This window comes from Manihot esculenta, chromosome 5 (assembly GCF_001659605.2).
Source record: "Manihot esculenta cultivar AM560-2 chromosome 5, M.esculenta_v8, whole genome shotgun sequence".
Lineage (NCBI taxonomy): Eukaryota > Viridiplantae > Streptophyta > Magnoliopsida > Malpighiales > Euphorbiaceae > Manihot > Manihot esculenta.
The window spans coordinates 21739881-21766551 of record NC_035165.2 but is presented as its reverse complement, the minus strand read 5'-3'; the positions used below and the strand labels follow the sequence as shown (position 1 = coordinate 21766551).

The window sequence follows — 26671 nt, the reverse complement described above, 5'->3', positions numbered from 1 at the left end:
CAACTAAGTTAGCCATCTTTCTCTGGTACATCCTTAATGACAATCTTTCCACCAATTTGGCTATTCATAGGAGAATTCTATTAGTCCCACCTGACTGTTCCTTTTGAGGAGTAAGAGAAACTGTGAGACACATTCTCCTAGATTGCCCAAAAGCTACAGCAGTATGGTTTAATTCCCCTCTCCAGCTTAGATCAATTTTAATGAGAGGAGAGAAGTTTATTGATTATTGGGAGGATCTAAACAAAATTTTTCAGAATAGTTCTCTAGACTTGGGCATCAAGTAGATGTATGTGTTTATATGTAAGAGCATATGGAAGGCCAAACATGATCTTGTGTTTCGTCATTCCCATCATTCACCTACGAATACTGTGGCTTCTGCTCTCAATTTCCATGAAACTTTCAATGAAGCCATATCTCAACCTCAATAATACCCTTTTTTTTCTATCACCTTGCAAGCCTCTTGGTCTCCACCTCCAACAAGGATGATCAAGATGAATTTTGACGCAGCCTTATTCAATAAGGAGAAGAAAGAAGTAGCAGCTAGGAATCATAATGGACAAATTATCAGTTGGAGCTGCACTAGTTTATCTGATATCCTTGATTCCCTCACGATAGAAAGTTTAGCTTGTCATGAAATAGTCCTCCTAGTCTGCAGGGAAGGGTTTAAGAAGATTATTATGGAGGTGATTGTAAGCAACTCATCAAGGCTATCAACCGAGATGATCCACCAACCCACATTCAAAATGTGACCCATGATATTAGGACAATTACCCAAGAGTTCAAAGAAATTAGTTTTGCCTGGGTTAAACGCTCTTGTAATGAAACAACAAACTCTCTTGCGAGACAAGCTCTCAAAGACAACTTTCTTCTAACAGATCCTATTTATCTAATTAATTTTATTTCTAATGTTTTAGATCAGTGATGTTCTCTTACCTCTAACAAAAAAAAAAATTCAATTTCATTATATTCTTTTTTTAATTTATTGCTTCATTTAGAAAAAAAAATTATGTTATTACAATTATATATATATATATATATATATATATATATATATATATATATATATATATATATATATATATATATATATGAATCATTAGATATTTAGAACCTATCAGTTTAATTAATTAGGATTCATGAGAAAAGAAAATATTTTATTCTCTGTTAACGAGTCTAACTAACTTGTTTGATATGAATTTAACGACTATAGTTTGATTGGATTTTTTTTAACTAAAAAATATTTTAGTCATTTTTATAATAATTAACAGTAAATTAACTCTAATTTAATTTTAATTTCAATGATATAGATTAAATTATAATTTTTTTAATTATAAAAATTAAATTATAAATTTTTAAAAATATAAAAATTAAAATAGATATTTCAGTTAAAAAAAAAAGAACTAAGTGCAGTTTAACTTTTTATATAAAATATAAAGGTAACTTTAAAAATTTTTATTCTGAAAAAGAATTTTTTTTTTTATAATATGAACAAATTTAGTAAATAGTACTTTAATTTTAAAAAATATATTAAAAACATTTTTAAATTTTTTAAAAATTTATTAATTAGTTATATTATTGATTTTAATAATTAAATATTTTACTATTTAATCTATATAGCATATAAATTTTTTTTTAATTTTATAAAAATATTTATTAATTAATTTTTTATATTAAAAATATTTTAAATTTTTTTATAATATTTAATAATTAAAATTAATAAAAAAATTAATTAATAAATTTTTTAAAATTTTAAAAATATTTTAATATATTTTTTAAAATTAAATAATTAATTAATGAATTTTCATCGCTGAATATTAAATTTTATTGAAATAAGATGCTATTATTTTTACTATTAAAAAGAAGTTGGTTGCCCCTACTCATTTGAGTTACATATAATGGCCGCCTTTTTTTTTTTTTTTTTGAATCAAAATGGCCGCCTTTTTTTTGAAAGAAATATTTTTTAGCTCCAATAATTTTTTTTTTTTAAGTGAAAGATTCCATCTTTATTGAGCTTAATTAAAATACAAAAACAGGAAATTTGTAATATATATATATATATATTTTCTTCTTTCTTTTTGAAAAAAAAAAAGGAAAAAAGTTCATAATTTGCTTGCCTTGTATGCAAAAAAAATGTCCATAAAGTGGTTGATGATTTTAGCCACTGTATTGTCAGCTTCTAGTCACCAAAGTGGAAGTTAGATTTGAGCTTCCAGGAAAGCCACCTTTTGGGTATTCAAATTCAGAGGGAAGTGAGAGTCTGGGAATTCGTTTCTCGTATCAAAAACCATTCTTTTGAGCTCAATATCAGGTATTAGACTTTCACTCTCTGGTTCAGAAGTCCATAGATTGTATGCAGCTGTCATTTTCGTTTTTGTGTGTGTATGATTAATTGTCTTCTCTTTGATAAGAGTTTTGGAACCTGCTGGGATGATGTTCATTTAGATTGTGAGAGAAAATTGAAAAACCCGAGTTTCTTTTTGAGATTGCGGGGACTATTTTAAGTTTTGAGATTTGGGTTTTCAAGTATATGAAGTGTTAATTATTAGGATGTGCTTGGATGCCTGTGGATTCACGCTTGATCATGTTGAAACTGCGATTTTCGGGGCTTTGAAATCCAAGAATCAAGACTTCAGGGGTGAAGGAAGTTCTCTTTTATTGTAATGTGCTGATTTTTTATTGGCGCTTTGTGTATGATTATGGATAAACAGGAATAATTTCTGGTTTTCTAATTCAAACAATCAGGATTTCAATTTCTAGGGAAGGGATTACTTTCTTAAAATTTATTTACAATTCAGTGGAGGATTGTGTTTGATCATGGAGAAACAGAGTAGTTTTAAGGTACGGACAATGGAGAAACAGCAAAGTTTTAAACAGAAAGTGATGGAAAAACACCCTAGTTTTCATGGTGGAACAGAAAATCATTCCACTTCCCGTGGAGTAATGGAAAAGCATCCAAGCTTTCGTGGGGCACTCGAGAAACAAAAGAGTTTTCGTGGGTTTGTGGAGAAACAGAAGAATTTTCGGGCTGTGATGGAGAGGCAGCTTAGTTTTATTGGTGGTGGTGAGAGGAAGAAGAGTAAGGAGTCACCTGGAAAGCGAGGTGACTCACAGATTCATTTAGATGCTCGAGCAGGGAATTTGAGTAGAGTTAGGGAGATTCTTCAGAACTGTGATGGTAATGATGCAAAGTTTTTGTTGGCCCTTCAGAATCATGAAGGAGAAACTCCCCTCTATGCAGCAGCAGAGAATGGGCATGCGGCAGTGGTTGCAGAAATGTTGGGATACATGGACCTGGAGATTGCATCTGTTGCAGCAAGGAATGGGTTTGATTCATTCCACATTGCAGCAAAGCAGGGTCATTTGGGTAAGAGCTCAATCTGATTTTACATTTTGCAACCAAAATCATCCATTAATGTTCCTTTGTTTGCCTAACAGAACTACAACTATGATTTCAATTTAGCAATTGCGAGAACACTTGAAAATACATGGTTGTTTTGGGTTTATGGCATTTTTGTTTTTAATTGGCATGCAAATGCTTTTCTTGAAGTCTGAAGATATTTCTGTCAAAGATATGAGGATTGCTGTTTTTCCCTACCCTGTATATGATGTTGAAATGCACAGATATCTTTAGCTTTGTTCATAAAATATGGATTTTGGCAGTGATGAGTGCCTCATATCCTATAGATATGGCTAAGTTCAAGGATTCATATCTCTCATCATTATTAACTAACTTCTATGATATCTTTCACCCCATATAACCATATGCGTATTGACAATCTAATATTGAATATCACTGCAGTATAATAATTGCTTTGTTTGGTAATTACACTGTTTTAAAGTTTGTTAATATTGTTGTATGGAGGAAAAGCTTGCCACATTCGGCCAATACAAGCTATCTTCCTAACCTGTTAAATTATGCTATATGTATCATTCTCTTTTATTTTCCCTATTATACGTGAAACCTACTGCAACCAACTTCTTCTATCTGAGCTCGGGACTGGCTATAATGAGTTATATGATACTTAAGTAAGTGACAAACAGTTCACTTTTCCATCTGCAATGCAAAATAAGTGATCCACTTTGTGAACATTTTCTTCTTCTTTATTGTATTTTATTTTATTGGTTGTTGCTTCTGATTTTTCCCCTTCTAAATCTTATAGAGGTGTTGAAGGAACTTTTGCGTGGATTTCCCAACTTGGCCATGACGACAGATTTAACCTGTACAACTGCCTTGCACACAGCTGCCACACAAGGTCATGTTGATGTGGTCAATCTCCTTCTGGAAACAGATTCAAATCTAGTTAAAATTGCTCGGAACAATGGTAAAACTGCTCTGCATTCAGCTGCAAGGATGGGGCACGTTGAAGTTTTGAGATCCTTATTAGGCAAGGATCCAAGCACAGGCCTTAGAACTGATAAAAAAGGACAAACTGCACTGCACATGGCAGTAAAAGGGCAAAACGAGGAAATTGTACGGGAATTGTTAAAACCTGACCCCTCTGTTTTGATTTTGGAGGATAATAAAGGAAATACAGTGTTGCATATTGCAGCAAAGAAGGGCCGGACACAGGTGCATACTTTTCTTGAGCTTTCCTTCTTGTAACTTAGCTAGTGACATATGTTATGGATAAAAAAATGAAAGTTATTATTGATGGTACTGAGTTTTAAGATTCCTTGAAAGTAACAAACTTTATGATGCAGATATAGCATAAGAGAAGCAAATTCTCTAAGGGGATGAAAAACAAATTCTCAACTTCTATTAATTCTCAAATTCATTGTGAGTCATAGAAAAACATCCCCTATAAAAAAACCTAGAAGACAAGTATTTATGAGGCTAATATAAATTCACAAGTCTAATTAATTGAAGAAAAAATATAATTTTTTAAAATACAAATCTCATTTTTTATATTTTCCACCCAAATGCAAGGTTGAAGAAAGTCACAGTGAAAACAATACAGGAAACAACTTGAGATTAGCTATTTTTGGGACATTTAACAAGAGCAAACCTTTCTTGATATGGAATTTATCTTATAGTGAGATAACTTCAGAATATCTTGATAGAGAATGTACCCATTTTTTTAAATTTCTTTCATCATCTACTGTAAAATGGTTTGTCCTTTTGGCTTTAGAACTTTTCTTTATTGAGATTGACTTCATTTAATTGCAGAACGTACGTTGCTTGTTATCAGTTGAGGGTATCAATGTCAATGTAACTAACAAGGCTGGAGAGACCGCACTTGACATTGCAGAAAAACTTCACACTCCAGAACTTGTGTCCATTTTGAAGGCAGCAGGGGCTGTGAATTCTAAAGATCTTGGAAAACCACCAAATCCAGCAAAGCAACTTAAGCAGACTGTCAGTGACATAAAACATGATGTTCAAACCCAGCTTCAGCAGACCCGTCAAACGGGTGTCAGAGTGCAGAAGATTGCAAAGAGGTTGAAGAAACTCCATATTAGCGGCTTGAACAATGCTATAAACTCATCAACTGTTGTTGCTGTGCTCATAGCCACAGTCGCTTTTGCAGCCATTTTCACTGTCCCAGGACAATATGTTGAGGATAAAGAAGTAGGAACATCTCTTGGTCAAGCCCATATAGCAAAAAATCCAGCTTTCCTAGTCTTTTTTGTGTTTGATAGCCTGGCATTATTCATCTCTCTAGCTGTCGTCGTAGTCCAAACATCTGTTGTCGTGATTGAACAGAAGGCAAAGAAGCAGCTTGTGTTTGTTATTAACAAGCTCATGTGGCTGGCTTGCCTCTTCATTTCAATTGCCTTTGTTTCTCTAACTTATGTGGTGGTGGGTCAGAAGTCGAGGTGGCTTGCTATTTATGCAACAGTAATTGGTGGTTCAATCATGCTTACTACGATTGGCTCCATGTGCTATTGTGTGATTTTGCATAGAATGGAGGAGTCGAGGTTGAGGAGTATAAGGAGGGAGAGTCGATCCCGTTCATACTCTATGTCTATGGTATCAGACCAGGAGATTTTGGACAGTGAATATAAGAGGATGTATGCATTGTAAGGATGAAGAGAAATGGATCAACAACGAATAGCTGACCTATTATTCTTGTCTATATTATGAAAATAGCTATATGAAGCTAATGATCTTAATGGTAATGAAGCTTTCTTGCAAGTTGAGATGAGGTGCTGCATAACTGGACTAATATGAGAGGAAGTACTCTGGTTCAGCATTTGAAAGTTACCCGTTAACATGATCATCCTCGCTATAGTTGCAGATGTGATTAAAGTCCAAAAGTGGGCAGAGGGTGTTGACAACTGATGTCAGGTTGGATTATATTTTTTATGCATGAGAAAATGCAGTAGTGAAATTTTTCTTTTTTTAATAAGCAAAATATTTTATTATGATTAAAGGTTCGGAAAAACTTAGCATGATAACATTTTCTAGACTCTGGTCACTAGACCATCCTTGCCTAAAGTGGAATTCATTCACACATCAATCCGGGACCAGTATCAATTTTCTTTCCATTTGATAAATACGTGCGAATAAACAAATCTTTAACCTGTTCAGAATTGAGTGAAAAGGAGACCATGCTCCATGAGTATTTACATTAAGATTGCATCTGTATTTATCAGCCTTCAATTTTAGCTTCAAGATTTTCGAGAATTTTGAAGATCATCTCCTTTATCAGAAGAACTGCTTAATTGTCTAAGTTCTGATCGATTAGCTGCTCCTCCTCCTTGGTTTTTTCTCGAGTTTGAGTTCGACTCGAGGCGAACTGCCTTAGATGAGAAGCAGTGACGAAGATGGATTCTATGGCTTTTCATTTCTGTTGAGCTACTTCCGTGGACAATCACAACTAAGATTAACTCCTTATCACGTGCGTCTTCACTCCACCAGTTTTGTGGAACGCCATCAACAAAATCTTCTAGAGTATGGGATTCTTCATGATGTACAGAAACCTCTGCATGCTGTTCTGGTCTAATTATACCAGCAGCTGGTGTGACCTGTATTGAGCCAAAAAAAAAAAAATCAAGAAAATAAGCGAAAAGAACTTCAGAAGACTGGATAGATCCTAAGGTTTTAAACATTATCAATGCTACAAAGTTTTTTCTTGGAATAGGCTTAGGAACGCGAGGATATGAGCCCACTGGTGATGATGATGATGAGCAGAAGGCTGGCAAGAAAAAGATAGAGTTGGTTAAGGAGCAAAAATTACCTCAAGCCATCGTGGGAAGCCATAGGAACCTCTTGGACGGTAATCTGGCTCACCTCCATCTTCCTTGAAAGTAGCTTGACCTTCACAAATAATATTAAAAACAGCTTTTTCCTTCTTGCACTTGTTAGTAATACGTAGAATGCAAGTATCTTGGTTCTGAAGGACAATGTCGTTGGTGCTTATAATGGTTTCTGGAACATAATGTGATTCTTCAAGCAAGGACCTGACTTTCTCATTCGATCTAATAATTTCTCCAAACTCTTGTCTCCTCACTGATCTGTCGACATGGGCAATTTGGACACTGAATTTGCAGCGGACAGGTTTGTGATCACTCTCAATAACATCCATGCAAGCCTCATACCTAGTAAACATAGAGAACAAATGTTTGAATTGTAATAGTTAATGAAAGAAAGTATCAGAAATCTTGTTAAGGAACATACTGTACAACTGATGAGACTATAGGACACTCTAAGCCGCAGTCGGACACTGAAGCCAGTCGACTGTCGCGATATATTATTCTGTCACACCAAGCCGGAATTCGCTTTTTCTCCCCAGCATCATATCCTGTGAAGAATGCAGGACGAATAGCATCATATAAAGATATCAGAAAGATCCCACTTAGGAGATTTTTCAGAGAAGCCTGAACAAATATGCTAAAATAATTTTACCTCCTAAACCAGGCTGGTTTCTTTCAAACTTATAGGTAGGAGGGAATCTGATAAGAGCCTCACGCATTCCTTGGAAGACTCTTCCTGCTTTCATTTCTGCTCTGAGTTGATCCTTTTCTCTAAGCCAATCAAAGCTTCTTTGTGAAACAAGATCCCTTGCTTCATCATAAGTTATACCAAAAAGCCGATAATTAAAATCACCAAGAAACACAACCATATCTGCCTCAGATAAAACAGGCTTTGAGTCTTCAGAGTTGGCACTCACTGCCTGTGAAAACCAAGTTATTGATCCTAGTGAATGAAGATAATAATTTTGCAATTGTAAAGATAACTTAAAAGCTAAAGCTTAATAATGTAGACAGTGCTGACAAGAATAAAAAAACATACATTTGTACCCTTTAGCGTTTGAGTGTTTGTTGAGACACCAGCTGCAATAGATAGGATCAATGGCATGCCAGACATGTAAAGCAGCCAGAATAAATATGTGGAGAAGGCAAGAGAGCAACACAAAAACAGGAGTCGCAGCATACCAGCTGATGTAAGGTTTGATGATGATCGGCTGAATGTCATATTTTTAAAAATGTGATCAAAATCAGCATTTCGACGATTAACTGCTTCTAAATGAGCGGCCAAGTGACAATTCACAAAGCACATTATCCTGTCAAGAACCCTGATCCTCAAACCTACACCTCCCTACAAGTATAACAAGTGGCCCATTAAAACTCTAAAAAGATTATTCTAGTATTTTTATAATTACAATACGTCAAATTTAAATTTAAATAAATTCTTAATACTAATATATTTAAGAACATATTTTTTTCAATATTCAGTTTCAAGAGTGTTAAAGTGTGAACATAATTTGTTCATAATTAAAGGAGATTATATAATTATAAACTAATTGATTGATAGATGATTTTTAGGAGTTGTCTTCGAGACCTTATAATTTGTATATAAGCACATTTCAATAGAGAATACACACAATATTGTCTAATTGTTCTTTATCTTGGTATCAGAGCCTTTAGAGTTCATCTTTTATTTCTTTTGGATTTGGAATACTGTTCTCCTTTAAATCACCGGTCTAGGTGATTGTTTGATCTCACCACCATCCTAGGAAGTGGCACAATAGTGTTTTCGGTCTCTCCCCGAAGATCAGTGGTTGCCGGCGAGTGGTCTACATGCGCCATTTTTCTTTTTGGCCTATTCTTCACGCGTTGGCACGTGAACGTGCGTCGCACCTCCAGCGAGTCTCCGATTCCACTTTCGAGATCACCTCGTCATTTTGGCTAGCCTCTGGGGTTATTATCTTCATCAGACCTTACTGCTGTCGGGTTTCTCTTCTATTGGAGCTGTCCAAATTTTGTTTCTTTCCTTCAAGGCTGTGTGAGAGCTGTTTTGGTGCTTTTATTATTGGGTGAAGTGTTTTTAAGGTCTATTATTGCTTGAAATGACTTCTGATCGTAAGACCCATGTCATTGAAATTATTCTCACACTCACTAAAGTTACAAAACATAGATTGAAAGAGTCCACTCCTGTAGCTACTATTGCTGAGATAAGTACAATTTTCCTTATCTCCTATTCACATAAATGGATTATTAATTCTAGTGTCACAGATCACATTACAGGTATTTCTCATATTTTTGTTAGCTTTCAATCTCATAAAACACTATTTCCTGTTACCAAAGCTAGTGGTCAACCTATAATGTTGAGGGGTCTGAGACTGTTAAACCTATTTTTTCTATTACCCTATCATTTGTGCTAAGTTGATTTATACTTTTTTTAATTTAATATCTGTGAGTAAACTTACTAAAAACCTAAATTGTTGCGTCTCTTTTTTTCTTGATCATTGTCTCATTTAGGATCTTGTGACGAAATAGATTATTAGTAAAGGACATGTATCTAAGGGTTTCTACATTTTGGATGCATAGGTGTCTTGATCTGTTGCCTGTTCCAATGTCCTGTCTTTGTTCGCACGCTATCAGTTAGGACATCCTTCTTTACCAATTTTGAAGAAGTTATGCCCTCAATTTCATAAGGTATCTTCACTTGACTTTGAGTTGTGCCATTTTGCCAAACATCATTGAAACTCTTCAAGTCCTAGAGTCAATAAACGAGCCCAGTCTCCTTTTGAATTAGTTCATTCGGATGTTTGGGTACTATGTCCGGTTGGGTCTAAGACTAGATTCAAATATTTTATCACTTTTGTGGACGATTTCTCTAGAATGACTTGGATTTATTTTATGAAGTATCGTTCGGAAGTGTTCTCTCATTTCTTTGTCTTTTGTGTTCAAATCAAGACTCAATTTAAGGTTTCTATACAAATTTTCCGAAGTGACAATGCTAAAAAATATATGTCAGAATCATTTCAGGCCTGTATAACTCAACATGACATTCTTTACCAATCATCATGTGTTGGTACACTCGTTCAAAATGGGGTAGCTAAAAGGAAGAATCGACATTTCCTAGAGACTACTCAAGCTCTGCTGTTTCAAATGCAAGTTCCTAAGCAATTATGGGCTGATGTTGTCTCTATTGCATGCTTTCCCATTAACCGCATGCCCTCCATGGTACTAAACGATAATGCTCCCTATAATATCCTCTTTCCTAACAAGTCATTATTTCCTCTGGAACCACAACTTTTTGGCAGCACTTGCTATGTTCAGGATGTCAGATCTCATGTGACTAAACTTGATTCCAAAGCTTTGAAGTGTCTTTTTGGGATATTCTCGTCTTTAGAAGGGATATCGGTGTTACTTTTCAGAACTCAATAAATATTTGAACTCAATAAATATAGCATTTTCCAAGCAAATTACTTTCTATCCTATTGCACAAACCTCTACTGGTCAAGAGAAGTATGAATGGCTCATTTATAGAATCACATCTTATAGTGGCAATTCCTCAAATGTGCCTTCTGTTGCACCATTTGATGGTGGCATTTCTCCTAGTACTCAGCCTTCTGTTAAACCGTCAGTTGTTCAAGTTTACTTTCAAAGATCAGTGCTTGATGATATATGTCTTGCACCAGATTTTTCTTCGCCATTGGATCCATCACCAAGTGACCTTGACCTCCCCATTAGCCTTCATAAAGGTAAATGACAGTGTAAGTCTACCTATTCTGTTACTAACTTTATTTCTTATGATTACCTGTCTTCCTCTTCTACCTCCTTAATTGTGTCTCTATATTTCATTTCTTTACCTAAGATAGTTAAATAGGCCCTGACCCATTCTGAATGGCGTGATGCAATATTTGAGGAGATCAAGACTCTAAATAAAAATCATATTAGGGAACTAGTTGATTTACCCTTTGGCAAGAAGGATGTGGGTTGTAAATGGGTTTTTGCCATCAAAGTCAATCCAGATGGTTTCATAGCAAGACTTAAAACTCGTCTTGTTACTAAACGCTATGCACAAACCTATGGCATTGACTATTCTGACACTTTTTCTCTTGTGGCCAAAATAACCTCGATTCGCTTGTGCATCTCCCTATCTACTTCTCAGCATTAGCTTTTATACCAATTAGATATCAAACACACATTTTTACATGAAGACCTCCAAGAGGAGATGTATATAGAGCCACCACCTCGATTTGTTGCTAAGGGAGAGTACGGAAAAGTCTGCCATTTGAAGAAAATCTTTGTATGGTTTGAAGCAAAGTCTTTGTGCATGGCTTGACAAGTTCGGTGAAGTTGTCCAATAATTGGGATTTAAAAAAAACAAGTATGACCACTCAGTCTTCTATAAAAATTTCAATACTGGTATTATTATCCTTTTTGTATATGTTGATGACATTGTCATTACAGAGAATGATAATGCAGGGATTTCTTTTCTCAAATCTTTTTTGCATGCGAGTTTTTGTATAAAAAACTTAGGTCAGTTTAAGTATTTATTGGGAGTCGAAGTTTTAAGGAGTAAAAAGAAAATTTTTCTATCTCAAAGAAAGTATATCTTTGACTTATTTAAATAAATGGAAAAGTTGGATGCTAAACTCTATAACACACCAATGATTCCTAATATATATCTCACAAAATATGACGAAGACCTGTGACGGATCCAGAAATTGAAGTCAGAGGGTTCAATTTTATCTCTTCAGCAAAACTTTTAATTTCACTCACTCTCTTATATGAAAAACTTTTTTGCAAGTTGAATCAACTTTAAGATTTTTTTTTTTATAATTTGAATAATTTAACCTATTATCTGGAGAAGTATTATTTGATTTATCCATATTTAAGATTCTTTTTAAAAAAAATTAATCTAACTCATAATTTATTAAACTAATTTTTTCTAGAATTATTTTTTTTCTAAATCTAAATAGTTTATGAAGTCCATTCAATAATCTAACTATAACTAAAACTATTTTTTCTAAAATTGTAAAATTTATTTTTATAAATTCAAATAGTCTAATATATAATTTCAATCACAAACAAGAAATAAATAAAAATAACTATTATTTTTAATAATAAAAATTGATTGTGTAAAAATAAATTAAATAATGAATGAACAACTTACTTTTTAAATATTTAAAAAAAAAATGAACAGGATATTGGGAGTTGAAATCTTGAAAATTAAAAATAATTTTTTTATTGAAAAAGAATAAAGAAGGAGGGTGATTACGGTAAAATATTTTTTAGAATTGCAATTTCATTTACGAGGGAATTACTATCAAATTTCTGAATTTTCAAAAAATTTTTTATCTTGTCTCTATATCAAATTACTCGTTGGTTATATCTTATAAATCAAATTGTTTAGTTTCATCTAAAAAAACTATCATTCAAACTTATTTTGGCCTTAGTCAGATAAAATAAATAGTATGGATATTTAAACTTACAAATACTAAATAATATATATATTTAAAATTATATGAGTAAATAATATAGATATTTAAGGCATATTAATGGATTTATAAATAAAAGGATTAAAGAGTTTTGATTTTATAAAATACAAATACATTTTAATTATATAATTTTTAAATAAAGACAAAGTAATGAATTCTAAAAAAATTAGGGATTTAATAGTAATTTTGCTTTTATTTATTTAGAGTTAATGAAAAATTGCTTAAGTACCCCTATATGATTCAGAAAATTTTAGTACTCCACGTGCATCCACCCCTGACGGAGACCCTTATGGTGATCTAGAGAGAGGTTGGTTGGAAAGCTTAACTACCTTGTGGTGATAACTCATCCAAATATTACTTTTGTAGTAAATATTGTCAGCCAGTTCATATCTGCACCTACGGTAACATATTGGACTTCTTTAGAACAAATTCTATATTATCTAAAAGGGATTTTTGGACTCAATATACTCTACAGTGATCATGGGCGTACTGCAGTTGAGTGTTTTTCAGATGTTGATTGGGCTGAATTCAATAGTGATAGAAGGTTGACTACATGCTACTGTGTATTTGTTGGAGGAAACCTAGTGTCAATCCATTTGTGAAATTCTGTGAATAAATCAACTGTTAAAAGAAGTTGGTTTGGATGTTGCGTCACTCGCGAAATTTTAATGTGATAATCAAATTGCTCTTCACATGACTAAACATATTAAAGTTTTCATCCGTGAGAAGATTTAAGAAAATTAAATTTCCACCGGTTATGTGAAGATAGGAAAAAAATTGTGTGATTTGCTCATCAAATCTTTAAATGGGACTTGAATAGAATATATTTCTAACAAGTTGGATATGATAAATATTTATACTCCAATTTGAAAGGAGTGTTAATTAAAATGTGAACATAATCTGTACATAATTAAAAAAGATTACATAATTATAAATTAATTGACACTAATTGATTGATAGAGAATTCTTAGGAGTTATCTTAACGAGATCTTATAATCTGTATATAAACACACTTAGTTCAATAAAAAATACACACAATATTACCCAATTGTTTCTTATATTGATAGTAGTTACAAACAATAATGCTAATAGAGTTTAACACATAATCATTAGAAATGAGAAAAATTGAAGTAATCTCTATCTCCCCTCGTTGCTCTAAGCAAGGAATAGTAAGTTCTCAGGATATATCAAATAAATGACAATCTAGAAACATAAAAAGAAGTGATCAAGAACTAGATTAAGGTCCTGCAATCATTCTACCTCATATTTAAGTATACTTTGTAGCTACATTTATTATTAAAGGAAATTAATATTTCAAGTTTTTAACTTCACTTCGTACATGATGTTAATATAATAAAATCAGAAAATATTAAAAAATTTAGGTTACGGGGTTTTAAGCTGTTAAAGGTTAAATTTGTGGTGTAATGATAAGTAGCATGCAAACTCAATGATTGTGATTTTGCTCTGATTATTAATTTATCAACAAAACAAAATCTTGTTAATTGATTGAGTTCCTTAGCTTGTGCATTATTGCATTTACCCTACAAAATCCTGCAAAAACCATTTTTGACATGATATAATTTCACACACTAGCATGATCAGACTTTTGTTAATATTATTTGTGACTAGTACCTGTCTGTGTGGAAAATTTTCTTTTGGTTTTCTAGCAGTATAAACTCATGCTCATCAATTTCAAACTAAATATCACCTTATTGCCAATTGCACGTCCGAAGCCACATGGAACTGCTCCAGCATCGACATCTCCTACATGTGCTCTAAGGTTCTTCCTCACCCTGATTAAGAACTCAAACAAAATAAGAAATAGAAATATACAGAACATCAACAAGGGTCAGAATGAAGGTTAAGGTGTCTCACAAAGGGTGAAAAATATTAAACCTTTCACTCATTATTCATTATGATTACTTACCAAAGAGATATTAGTAAGCCTGCAAGTTGCCTAGAACCCATACGTTCAAAAGTTGTTCCCTCTTCTAATGCCTTCCCTATAGTATCCAGCCACCACTGCCCAATAGAGCTTCCTTCAAGCCCTACCTATAATTACACACACAAAAAAAAAAAAAGGAAAAAAATAATGAACAAATCATGCCAGCTATATAGCAAAAACATGGATGCACACACATACAAAGTATTTAATAAAAGAAAAAGATTGAATGAAAATCAAAGTGGAAAATGTTAGTTGTCAGCCATTAAAATCCTTTGAAAATAGATACATATATATATATAAAAAGAAGTATCATCATCAACAAGCGTAAACAAATCAGTCTTACAGTTTCTTTGGCAGCAGACATAGCAAGAAAACCAGCACCCATCTCTACCTCTTGCAACCCAACAACAACAATTCCAACATCTGTTGCAGCAGAACCTAACCATGCCATAAGGGCATCATGAGATGCTCTTCCTTGACCGACATTCCATGTGCCAACTAAAATTCTGAAACTGTCCCTTCTTGTGTATATTGCTTCTTTTTGTGCTAATTCTGATCGTATTATGTTATCTAGAGGTCCTGGAGATGTGAGGAACCATCCACGTATACCTCCATGTGTAGCCAAGCTAAAAATATAACCATTCCCAACTGCCAACTTTAACACAGGATTACTATGAGCAACCCATACTGCAATAAGATTTCCATCAAGATCCAATACTTGGATAATGCCACTCACGTAACCCACATATATTCTTGTTTCAAACGTGCATAAACATTGAACTGTGGAGGAATGGTGAGTAAAATCTTGCAAACGATTTCCATTTCCATCCCACTGCACAAGGAGGCCATTAGAACATCCACTCCATATAATTCCATCTGTAGTTAGCACTAGTGCTTCTGTTCTCTTGCCATCTTCTGCAAATGCCCCTGCTCCCCTGCTGGCAGCTCGACGAACAGCATCTGCAGCTCCCATTATAGCATTTCGAGAACGTTGCAAAAAGCCCTGTGATTTCTCCTTTTTTGATGTGGAAACAAATTTTACTTTCATCTCATCTTCAGCTGGTTGATCTGGTTGCTGTGCTGATGACAGGTCAACTCGGTTTTCAGTTTGACCATCAATATTAAATACTTTCACAAGCTCCTTTGTATGAGCATCCCTGTAAAATATAAGTTAATGTAAGCCTTTTTTTTTTTTTTTTTGTTTCTCCCCTCACAAATGCTCCATGACTTCTGCTTTTGCAAGGCCAAGGACTTAAAAATTCAAAGTTTAGTTGTTTGAAGAATATGCTAGAGCAAAGAAAATATTGAAGGAATTGACTCATAATATATCAACCAAATGATGACAACAATGCAACAAGTAATGCATGAAGTGAAAACATACCATATTGAGAAGGACAGAGACTGAGCACACCAGACTTTAGCTTTAACTTTATCATATAATAAGCATTTCACATCTGAAGAAGATAGACTACAGTTACCATTTACAGTGACTTGACTCCTAAGATCAATATGTGACCTTTCCACCAATAAAGCAGCCATGTGTTTTTCCTCTGTTGAGAGAGAAAGAGATTTTTCAATGGATTCCCATGGCCAAATTTTAATAACACCTCCCTCACCACCAGACCAAAGATCACCTGGATCAAGCACGATAATTAAAAAAAAAAAAAATCAATATTGAGAAGAGGAAAGACATAACAATGAAGTATGAAACTTTTGTTTCTCATTTTTTTCCCCTTTCTTCTACAACTTTTAAACAATTTCTTCTTGGCAGATCTGATATTTATTAACTCGCAACTTTTTTAATTTGGATTATAGTGTCTTTCATAACAACTGATAGGGGGACTATAAGCGAATTTAATGTTATCTCTTGCTTATAAGTTCTGAATTTAATGTTATTTATTAAAACTCTACTTGTGCATCTGCTGTTGTTTAAGACTTTAGATTATTGTTCTTATTAGAAGATTAAAAAAAAAATTTGTTTAATGAAACTTATGGTATGTTTTTGAATTTAGTCCTGAAAATTTTGTTTTAATAATAAAATAATCACTTTGCTTTAAATTTTATATTTTTACAAAATGATCATTAAATATTATAATTATTTATAAATGAGCCATTATATTTTACAAATGGATAAATTAAAATATCTTATATTTGAAAAAATATAATGAAAATAAATCAAGAATATAATAAATTACTTTTGTCCTAATTAAATCAGAGAAGAAAATCAATGAGGAATTTGTAACATGTCAAATTTTTATTTATTGGATGAATAAATCAAGAATTCTTTAAATGTAGCAATAATTCATATTCTGCAGCATTTGCTAAGATCTAAATTGACATTTTATTATCGTTTTAGCAATATTCTGTAGAATGTGTAATTGATATTGTTTAATAACACAACCCTATTGCATCTCATGATTGCATGTAATAAAACCAAAGCATCCATTTCCATAATTGTTATTATTATTTTATTTAAACGGATTTTGTTTTGCTGGTATGATCAAGAACAACTTTCCTTCACCAATATGCATTATATGAAAATTAAGCTTTTTCCTCAAATGCTTCAAAACTTCAAGTCATCACCCTCTATTAGCAAGCAAAAGAATGAAATCTTACCATAACAACTCATTACCATTGATAGAACGGGACCTTTATGAGCCTGCCATGATAATCCTTCCTTGAAAGGGGCATCATCATCCAACGGTTGATCCATTTTCCAAGACCTGATCTTTCCGTCTTTATGTCCACTCCACACCAATCTATTCCCATTGTCAACCATCAAACACATTGTGGGCGACGTGTTTGCGGACTCATGAAACGGCGCTGCATCCTGATCACCCCTTCTCACTCTTCCCTGTAACCCCAATCCTGGGTCGTACGCATTCTCAAAGCTCCAAAACCTGACTCCGCACTCCTGACCAGCCCACAACTGTGTCTCCGTACAAGCAATGTTTCTCAAGTATTTACCCATTTGGGTTTCTCTGAGAGGGTGTGGTCTGAGTTCTAAACATGTGGGGCGGCCAGGATGAACCGCTGCCCGGGTTGGAGCCTTAAAGGTTCCTGTCCCTCCAGTGGCAATGAATTCTGGCAGTAAGGTTTTCTTTATATCATCGGGAGAACCCTCGTTGCTATCGAACCTCTGCTGGAGTCCCTCATTACCACCACTCCCACCAACATTTCTATATGTAGAGGAGGAGAGGGAAGGGGATTGATATGGGAAGCAGGCATCTTCGGGAGATTCATAGTAGCGTTCGGAAGAGGCATGTGGGATGTTATCAAGGCTGTGTTTTCTAGGGTGGTGGCGTTTTACCTGATCTGAATTGCTACGGTGTTGTTGGCTATGGGAATGCATTTTGAGGTTGGCCGGCGGGGCAGAACTTAGCCCCGCCAAGGCTTCTCGGTCCTCGTCATCTTGAACTCTATTCTCCATGATTATTATTTTTTTCAAGTGTGAAGAAGTTCAAAGTTGGTGAAAAGAATGAAAGGAAGAAAGAGACAAAATGGAAAGAAATGGAAAGAAAAAGTCTAAGGGAGAGATCCAAAAGAGGAGGAGAAGAAAGGAGAGCATGTTGCAGTGTGGAGGAGGAATAGAGCGAAAAGCTAGGAAGAGTGTATGGTGAGGAATTTTCCATTTCTTCCTCAACAGAACACAGTGAGGCTACCCTTAAGCTTGCATTTTCCCTCGTAGCCCATCCTCCTTTTTCATTTTTTCTTTTGGTAGAACATAGCTCGTCCTCCTTTTTTTTGATAGAGCATAGCTCATACTAACACTAGCCTACATCATCATCGCCGCCGCCACCGCCACCGCCACCGCTGCAACAACAACAACAACAACAACTTAAAATATTAATATGTTTTGCTAAATCACGATACCCTTAATGAAATTGAAATTTAGTAAAAGTTATAATTTAGTCTATATTTTAATAGTAAATAATTTAATCATTATTTTTTTTATGTTTTTTTTTAAAAAGTCAATTTAAAATTAGAGATATTAAATTATTATAGATATTAAAATTATAAAATATTAAATTATTATAAAATTATTAAAATTAAAAGAATTAAAATGTTATAAAAATAAAATTTGAAATACTGAATTATTATAATTTACGAGTGAATTTTAACAAAAAAAAAATTATTTTATTAACAAAATGAGATATTAAAGACTAAATTGTTTCTTATTAAAATGGAAAAGATTAATTGTAAATTTTATTAAACTTCAGACACTATATAATTTTAAATTACCTTTTATTAATATTAAATTAAAAAATTAATATATATATATATATAAATAGAGCTCAAAAGGTTAGACCAAAAAGTGAGACCAATATAAAATATAATTATCCTAACCAAATAATGAATTGCTATATTAGCGTGTCTCTCCATTCAAACTAACGTTCAATCATACCTCCATACAATATACAACAATAATCATTAACAACTTCACCAAATGTAGTCAAGTCCATAAAGGATCCAATTTATCAACAATCTCAATATCTATATTAGTCACATATCTTTTCTTTAACCATAATATGGCCTACCTTGAGGCGATAGATTCGGCTACTTTTAAGGAGTGGACAACATTCTAAAATCCAGACTAACTTGATATAAAATTATCAAGTTATCAATTTCAGCATCATACTTATAACAACTTCTCATGAAAACTCTATCAAAACAATTAAAAAAATATCTAATTTTTATTTCTATAGATTTCAACATCATGTTTATAACAACTATCTCGTGAATCAAAATGAATTAATGAATGTACATATAGCAATGAAAGCATTGATTTTAAATCGCTCCCTCAATCGTTATAAATAACTCTTGAAAAAGCGAAAGAACATTGGATAACATAATAATATGTGTATATAAAAAAAAAAGGGTCTATACTAGCCCGTTTTATCTGACCATTTTGCGGGAGGACCACCCATCATAGAATGCAAATCCAACCTCCTACATCTCCGACCTCACTCATGCATCGGGCACACAGGCCGACCTCATTAAAGAACGCAAATTTTCAATAGGGTCATCATTGCGAGTGCAGGTGGAATTAACAGACAAAACATGAGTGATGAACAAAGTATAATGAAAACGGTTTAGCATTTATTAACTAACTGTCCACCATAAATGAGCCGCCTGACATTTCTGTTACAATACTCTACCGTCGTGTCCAATAGGATGATCTGTCAAAACGCACCAAAATGATTAGGGTATTAATAACCCTAAACCAATTAGACCAAGGGATGGATTTTTTAGCAAAGCCCTGTCGCTAGAAGCTCTGGATCCTCGAAGAAAAAGAATTCTAAACATCCTTAAATCTCAAAAACTAGTCCAATCTTTTATCCATTTTTAATCATTCAGTCAAATTGATTAATTTTTTTCGTGAGTCAAACTCTCATTTATGTGTTTTCATCTCCTTGATCCACCGGATCTCAACACTTATCAACAATAAAAAGAGGGGTAGGAAAAGCCACAAGGAATGGCAAAAAACGAAAGGGGACTGAGCAGTACTAGAGAACCTCCCAAACCAGAGAAACTATCTTTCAAGAGACTTGAGAGAGGGAAAAAGAAAATTTTGAACAAAATTTTGCTCTAATAATTTGTCAGTCAAAGCGCATAGCGGTAAACGAAAAAAGTCAAACTGTACACAGCTTAGCTTACGTTTTGAGAATTCAAATTATAGTTGGTACGTACGGCTGGATTTTCTTCATATAATCTTTTTCTACGTTAATAATTACTTCTAATTTTCTTATTGATAATTAAACAAAATAAAACTAAATATATATGAAATAATCTACAAAATGCATAATAAATATATAATTTTAATTTTAAAAATGGCAAACTTGAAATTGAATTCAATTCTTTTTTTTCAATTATTTGATTAGGTTTGATTTTGATTGAATAATTTATTATCTGTAATCAATTATAGCCTTCAAATTAGAAAATAAGTGTGAAATAAATATAAAAGGAAAACTAATTGATTTGATTTAATTTAATTTTATGTATTGAGAATTTCAAATTTTTGATTCTGGTTCGATTTAGTTTATTTAACTGTTTAAATTTTGATACGATGATGCATGCTCCCCTGGAATCGGGTATAAACTGGGGGATTTTGTTTGTAGGGCAAGGCAGGAAGGTTTCAGTGGGCGAGAATTGTGATAGGAAAGGCCGCGTGCCACCTCATTGCTGACTAATGAAACTGTTATGCATCAGACTCAGCAGCTGTCTGCCGTCTATTTATGGACACTTTCTCCAACCAGAATTCGCTTATGACGCTTTGCTCTCCTCATTCCATCCGTATATTTGCTGTGACCGTACCCTCTTCCTTTATTAGCCCCCCATCTCTTGGACTCTCCATTCTTTTTATTTTCTTCTCTTCCCTCTCAACTCTCAACTTTCAAGCTGCCCATCTCCTTTCCTCCGTTCTCGTCTCTGGCTCTGCTACTGTCACCTGGATTTCTGGCTTATCAATTTGAAGCAAATGGGTACCTGTTTCTCTTGTTCTGTCCTCAGCACTGAATCTCATGAGCTTCTTTCCTCGCCGACTGCCAAGGTTGTGTCTCTTAATGGTTGTCTCCAGGAATACAATGTTCCTGTTTTTGTTTCTCAAGTCCTGGAGGCTGAAGCTTCATCCTCGTCTTCATCATCCTCCTCATCGCCGCCTTCTTTCTTCCTCTGCAATTCTGACCTTTTAACTTATGATGATTATATTCCAGCTTTGGATTCGAACGCCCAGCTTTACGCTGATCAATTGTATTTTGTTCTTCCTATATCTAAACTTGAAAACAGGCTAACCGCTTCTGACATGGCGGCTTTGGCTGTGAAAGCTAGCGTAGCCATCCAAAATGCCTCCAAGAAAGACGGTCAACGGCGTAAGAAGGCCAGGATTTCTCCTGTTTTAATGGGGAATCAGTCGCCCTCCTCAGATGATGCCGAAGCTATTAAGTCGTTTGAGAAGCCAGCACGGCCACAACAGCAATCTCCTGCCGGATTATCCAGATCTGGGTCTGTTAAAAGATTACAAAAGTATACTTCCAGACGTGCAAAACTGGCTGTGCGCTCCTTTAGGCTTGGATTAAGCACCATTTACGAAGGGGCAGTGCTCTGAATTTCTATTTCATTTTTAATTTCTTCATTTGGTGGGATGGTAATGTTCCAATTTTGACGAAAAATCAGATGGGCCAAAAAAAAAAAAAAAAAAAAAAAGAGCAACACAGTCCTGTAAAAAACAATACAATTAATGAAAATATGGTACTGAATGTATCTAATCTAGTTTTTTCTTCCATCAATTTTTTCAATTTAATTGGTGCATATTGAAGATGGAGATTAAGAAATACCGCTGCTGTCATGCAGGGAATTATTTCAGGAGGAGGCTGTTGGTGTTGGAGATTGTGTTAGTAAAAAGCAGAGAGATGATCGAATTAGGCAGCCAATTGATACTCCTTAAAAGTTATAGTTTCTTAAAAAACATGGTGTTTATGTGTATATAAATTAATTACAGTAGACCAATAAGAAAGGGAAAAAAAAAATAGAAAATGGGTGGCCAGTAAGGCAATCGGAAGCGAGTATGGTAATGAAACAATGGAGAAGATAAGATTCAGGAGTGTGAAAGGAACAGTGCATGAACCCAGACCCAGTTGCGTGCATGAATAAAACTAAATATGAACGTATTTGGAATTTAAAGCTGTTGTGGAAAATTGGAAATTGGCACCCTCTACGGACCACAGCGTCAAAATTTCGGCTAAGGAGGCCTCGCTCAAGCTGACGTTAAGGCAGGCATTAAGAGGCAAAATTATGGTGTGAATCCCAAAATTTTGAAGAGTTGTACTTGTATATGTAGTAGCCCATTATTTCATCCACGTCAATCACCGGCTTAGCCGCCCGCCAGCGGGTGCTACATTTTTTTTTTCAAATTAATTACGTTTCACATTGTTGTTAATCAGATAATATTTCAAATTTATTTAATATTTATTACAAAAGTTTTAAAATGCTAACTCCTTTTTACGCTGTTTAATCAAAATTCAAACAATCCTAAGCAGTTGTAGTTGTTCCTCATTTTCAAAAACAAAGTCGCCACTTTTTGTCAGTTGGTGTTATTTGTTAGACTGGATTTTTGAATTGGCCAATTCTCTTCATCTCTAAGCATGGACGGGAGAAAATTCTTATTATATGCAAAATTGAAGTACGTCCTCCTTTGAAAAATATTTCACATTTTTAATGTTTAAAGTATTTTAAAAATTTTAATTAATAAAAAATTAAATCATTTTTTACATTTTAAAAATATTATTAAAATTTTTATATAAATAAATGAGAGATTTATAATTTAATTTCGATATTATTAATAACTCAGTTTCTGTATTTTTAAAAATATATTAAAACGTTATTATTTTTTCTTTTCGTCGATGAAATAATATTTTTTTATTTTTTCGTTAAAAATAGATAAAAAATGAAAAAAAAATTTTAAAATTCAATTTTATCCTTAAATAAAACTATTTATTTAGTTATTAGATATTGTTATTATTAATAAGTCAGTCTCTATATTTTCATAAATTTATTAAAATGTCTTTATCTTTTCTTATATCTATTAAAATTTACTTATTTTTTTCTTATATCTATTAAAATATTCTTATCATTTCTTTTCGTTAATAAAATAATTCATCCTTCTTTAAAAAAAAGAATAAAAAGAAAAATTAAAAAAAAATCAAAGAAGAAAAAGAAAAAAAAAAGAACCAGATAAAGATATTTTAATAGATTTCTAAAAATATAAGAATTGATTTATTAATAATAATAATATTTAGAGATTAAATTGTAAATTTTTATAAATAAAAAGAAAATAAGTGGACACCTGTTTTAATCCGGATCGTTGTTAAAGTCAAAGCATGTTATGTTGGAAGATTAGCTTTGCAAAAAGTCATGCAATTATATAAACTGTCTTCTCATTAGAGTGGTGCATCTCTTTCTCATTTATCAAACTCCTTAACCACTTTATTTATTTATTTTTGTTATTCAATCACAATGAATGCTTATTAAGACTTTCTATGTATATAAATAAGCCTAACTATCCTTATCAACCATTAATTTAATCTGTTAATTTTCAATGTCTAAATTATCTTCCCACATGTCCTATATACATTCCTATTTTTATACGGAATAAAAATTAAAAATTTATTTAATATTTTTTAATATTTTTAATTAATTATTCATAAAATTAGTAAATTTTATATTTTATTATACACTCAAGTGTATTAAAATCTAATAAATAATTTATAACAAATGAAAAGTAGATTGAATATACTTTTATTTTAAAAGCATTCACAGACTTAATTTGGTGGTCAGTGCATCTAAATAAATATGAGAAATATTAAATTTTATTCTCTTAATTTTCAATCTCAAATTTAAAATAAAAAATTATAATTTTAAAGAATTATTATAAATTCATTTAATATCAAGAATTTTTTTTAATAATTCCTTTATTAATGAAATTATTAATTTTTTTAACTTAAAAAAAATTCATTTCAAATTTATTAACTAATAAAAAAAATACATGATGAACTGATGGAGATTTAAGACAATAAAGTCAAGCCTTTCAAAATCATATAGATATGTTCATCTTTTTCTCGTGTATGCCTTGCTTGATAAACTCGTATCTATCTAAAGTTTTGTCTATTGCTATTATTTTATTTTTTTATTCATTATTTTCATTTTTAAATTAATTAAAAAAAGTCAATCATTAAAATAATTCTTATTACGTACTTCATCACATATTATCCGTACGGACTTTTGTCTAATGGATTTGCGTTGATTCAATTTCAAATCATAAGTGTTAGTTTTGATATCTGAAGAAAATAAACGGGAAAGGAAAATAAAAATATTTTATCACTTATTGTGTTTGGTTTAAAGGAAAATAAAGAAGGAGGAAAAGTAAATACGAGAAACAATAAATTAACATTACTATTTATTTTCTAATCAAATTTAAAGAAAAAATTAATATAATCACCTATTTATTTCTATAATTATTTATGTTAATTATGAATAAGGGTTAAATATATATTTTCTTATTCAAAAATTAAAGTTACTTTTTTTTTCCTCTTATTTTCCTTTATACATCCAAAGAACAGAAGGAAAATAATTTTTTCAACAAATTTTCTATTATTTATTTTCTTCTCTCACCAAAAAGTCATCCAAAAAAATGTCTTAAGGGTTTATGATGAGATTACAAAGTCAATATTGATATGATTTCTGTTTGATTTGGTATAGGACAATCCAACAGTTGAATTTTCTTTTTTTTAATATTAATGCTATTTTCAACCGAATCGAACCAACTGATTTTCGAAAGAAGAGAGAAAACAAGTAGTTTTCATTTGAACGGTTAGAACCTGGATGTGATTTTATGGCCGGATTGGTGTTTATCTAAAGCCGAATCCTTAAAAAATGTTAGTGTTATAAAGATTATCGTTCACATCCCACTACAGCCCAAGTCCATAAAAAAGTTTGAAACTGTTGGGCCATTTACTTTCTGAAACTGTTTCAAATGTATGAACAGAAAGAGGCTGCGCCTGCGAGTAGTTCTCTGGTTTTGACAACAGAAAGAGGCCATAATCTCTTCCTACAACAACATACCACATCGAACAAGCTTTTGAAATGAGTTTTACAAAGACAAACAGTTCTGAAATCTCCGCCTCAACTGACACTATAGCTAGCTAGCTAATAATAATAACTTGAAACTAAGCCTCATACTACAGCTGTCTCTACTCAAAATCCAGCCCTGGAAGACAACTCTTTATGACCAAAAGTTTAGATTGAGACAATATGACATTGAATGTTCAAGAATTAATAGAACAATTTGTGCCTTGATCATGAGAAACGACAAGCATTTAGCTGTTCACTTCACCGCCATCTCCCTATCACAGCTAACGTAAAGGAAATTTTTACATTTTGAAACCCAAATACACACACACACACACATATATGTATATATCGTTTTTATAACCATGAGATAGATCTGATAATGTGATTCAGTTCAGCTAGGAGATGAGTTTGTTGGTTAGTTTAAAGGACTGTACGTGAGAGTGAAGTGATTGGTTAAGCTGATGAGGTAGATGATTACTTTTGTCTGTGAGCTCAGATGTAGAAGAGGGTGTTCATTCTTTTATTTTTCTCCTTTCTGTGCATGGTTTTAGAGCCTGTGAAATACCCTTTTGCTTCGAATGAATTACTGTATTTGAAGTACTTGTAGTTCTAAAGATTTTTGGAGGATGCCAGAACAGGTAGAGCTCAAAGTTACAGAGAATTGGGGTAGATCGAGCAAGTGCACCCTTAAATGGAACCAACTATGTACGTAGGTTATATGGAATGGAGAAATTAGGGTTAAATAAAAGTTCAAATCTGCCCTCAAACAATTCAAGTGGAGCCCGAGAGCAAGTTTGTGATAAAGATTCTGCTGTGACAGTGTGTGATGGGGTTAGGTGATACTTATAATCAAGTTCTATTGATGGGATTTGTCTATCTCAAACATGGCATATTCAACAGTCATGTAATTAGATAAACAGAGGCTGGACTGCAATTACTTGCATTACCTAGACTGCTATAACAAATATCATACATAGTTCTTTCTATAAACTTTAAGAATCTAAAGACACTAAACATCATACTGAGAAATTGATATTCATATTCCACCAGGAAGCTGCGAGCGAAGATCAATGACCAAATATGCAATAGAACTTATTGGGGTTTGTGAACTTAATTGATGCAAAGAAACACTGTGTTTTGTACTTGAAGATTTCTATCCTTTAATCCTTGATTTCATAGATTTGCTTGTAGACGAGCTTAATTTATGAACTTACTATCAATAATGCTTTACGTCACTGACTATCAACAAAAGTAGATAATGAGATGCAAAAAGAAAATAGTGTAATTACTATATATGTTGCATGTTGGCTAGTTTGATTTAACAACCATATACATATACTTAAGACATATATATTTTTATAAATATAAAAAAAATGAAAAATAAAAATTAAATAATTATACCTTATTCAGTCTTTACTAGTAT

The 26671-nt window shown here is 32.8% G+C and overlaps 3 protein-coding genes across 4 annotated transcripts; 2 read left to right on the top strand and 1 right to left on the bottom strand.

The window, feature by feature from the left end:
• The first annotated feature begins 2119 nt into the window (after positions 1–2119).
• LOC110616139 (ankyrin repeat-containing protein At5g02620) lies at positions 2120–6471 on the top strand. Its single transcript, XM_021758466.2, has 3 exons — positions 2120–3364; positions 4161–4570; positions 5168–6471. Exons 1-3 carry the CDS (start codon positions 2815–2817, stop codon positions 6023–6025), a joined length of 1818 nt encoding a protein of 605 aa, XP_021614158.1. The 5' UTR covers positions 2120–2814; the 3' UTR covers positions 6026–6471.
• Positions 6472–6564: 93 nt separating this feature from the next.
• On the bottom strand, positions 6565–18123 carry LOC110616138 (type I inositol polyphosphate 5-phosphatase 12). 2 transcript variants are annotated; one of them, XM_021758465.2, is made up of 11 exons: positions 17239–18123; positions 16004–16256; positions 14966–15779; positions 14605–14729; positions 14386–14470; positions 8380–8542; positions 8237–8277; positions 7850–8117; positions 7622–7745; positions 7182–7542; positions 6565–6969 (listed from the first exon to the last, which is right to left on the bottom strand). In XM_021758465.2, exons 1-11 carry the CDS (start codon positions 18050–18052, stop codon positions 6613–6615), a joined length of 3405 nt encoding a protein of 1134 aa, XP_021614157.1. In that variant the 5' UTR covers positions 18053–18123; the 3' UTR covers positions 6565–6612. The 2 variants fall into 2 exon arrangements, with proteins under 2 accessions (XP_021614157.1, XP_021614156.1); XM_021758464.2 differs by having other exon boundaries at positions 8237–8542.
• A 2752-nt stretch (positions 18124–20875) lies between these two features.
• On the top strand, positions 20876–21904 carry LOC110615896. Its single transcript, XM_021758095.2, has one exon. It carries the CDS (start codon positions 21101–21103, stop codon positions 21725–21727), a length of 627 nt encoding a protein of 208 aa, XP_021613787.1. The 5' UTR covers positions 20876–21100; the 3' UTR covers positions 21728–21904.
• Positions 21905–26671: the final 4767 nt, after the last annotated feature.

Coding starts and splice junctions, on each gene's coding strand:
- LOC110615896 (XM_021758095.2), top strand. CDS start 21,101: ATGGGTACCTGTTTCTCTTGTTCTGTCCTCAGCACTGAATCTCATGAG.
- LOC110616139 (XM_021758466.2), top strand. CDS start 2,815: ATGGAGAAACAGAGTAGTTTTAAGGTACGGACAATGGAGAAACAGCAA. Junction 3,365..4,160: donor AGCAAAGCAGGGTCATTTGG/GTAAGAGCTCAA, acceptor TAAATCTTATAG/AGGTGTTGAAGGAACTTTTG. Junction 4,571..5,167: donor CAAAGAAGGGCCGGACACAG/GTGCATACTTTT, acceptor ATTTAATTGCAG/AACGTACGTTGCTTGTTATC.
- LOC110616138 (XM_021758464.2), bottom strand. CDS start 18,052: ATGGAGAATAGAGTTCAAGATGACGAGGACCGAGAAGCCTTGGCGGGG. Junction 15,780..16,003: donor TCTCTGTCCTTCTCAATATG/GTATGTTTTCAC, acceptor TATATTTTACAG/GGATGCTCATACAAAGGAGC. Junction 14,471..14,604: donor GGCTTACTAATATCTCTTTG/GTAAGTAATCAT, acceptor GTTCTTAATCAG/GGTGAGGAAGAACCTTAGAG.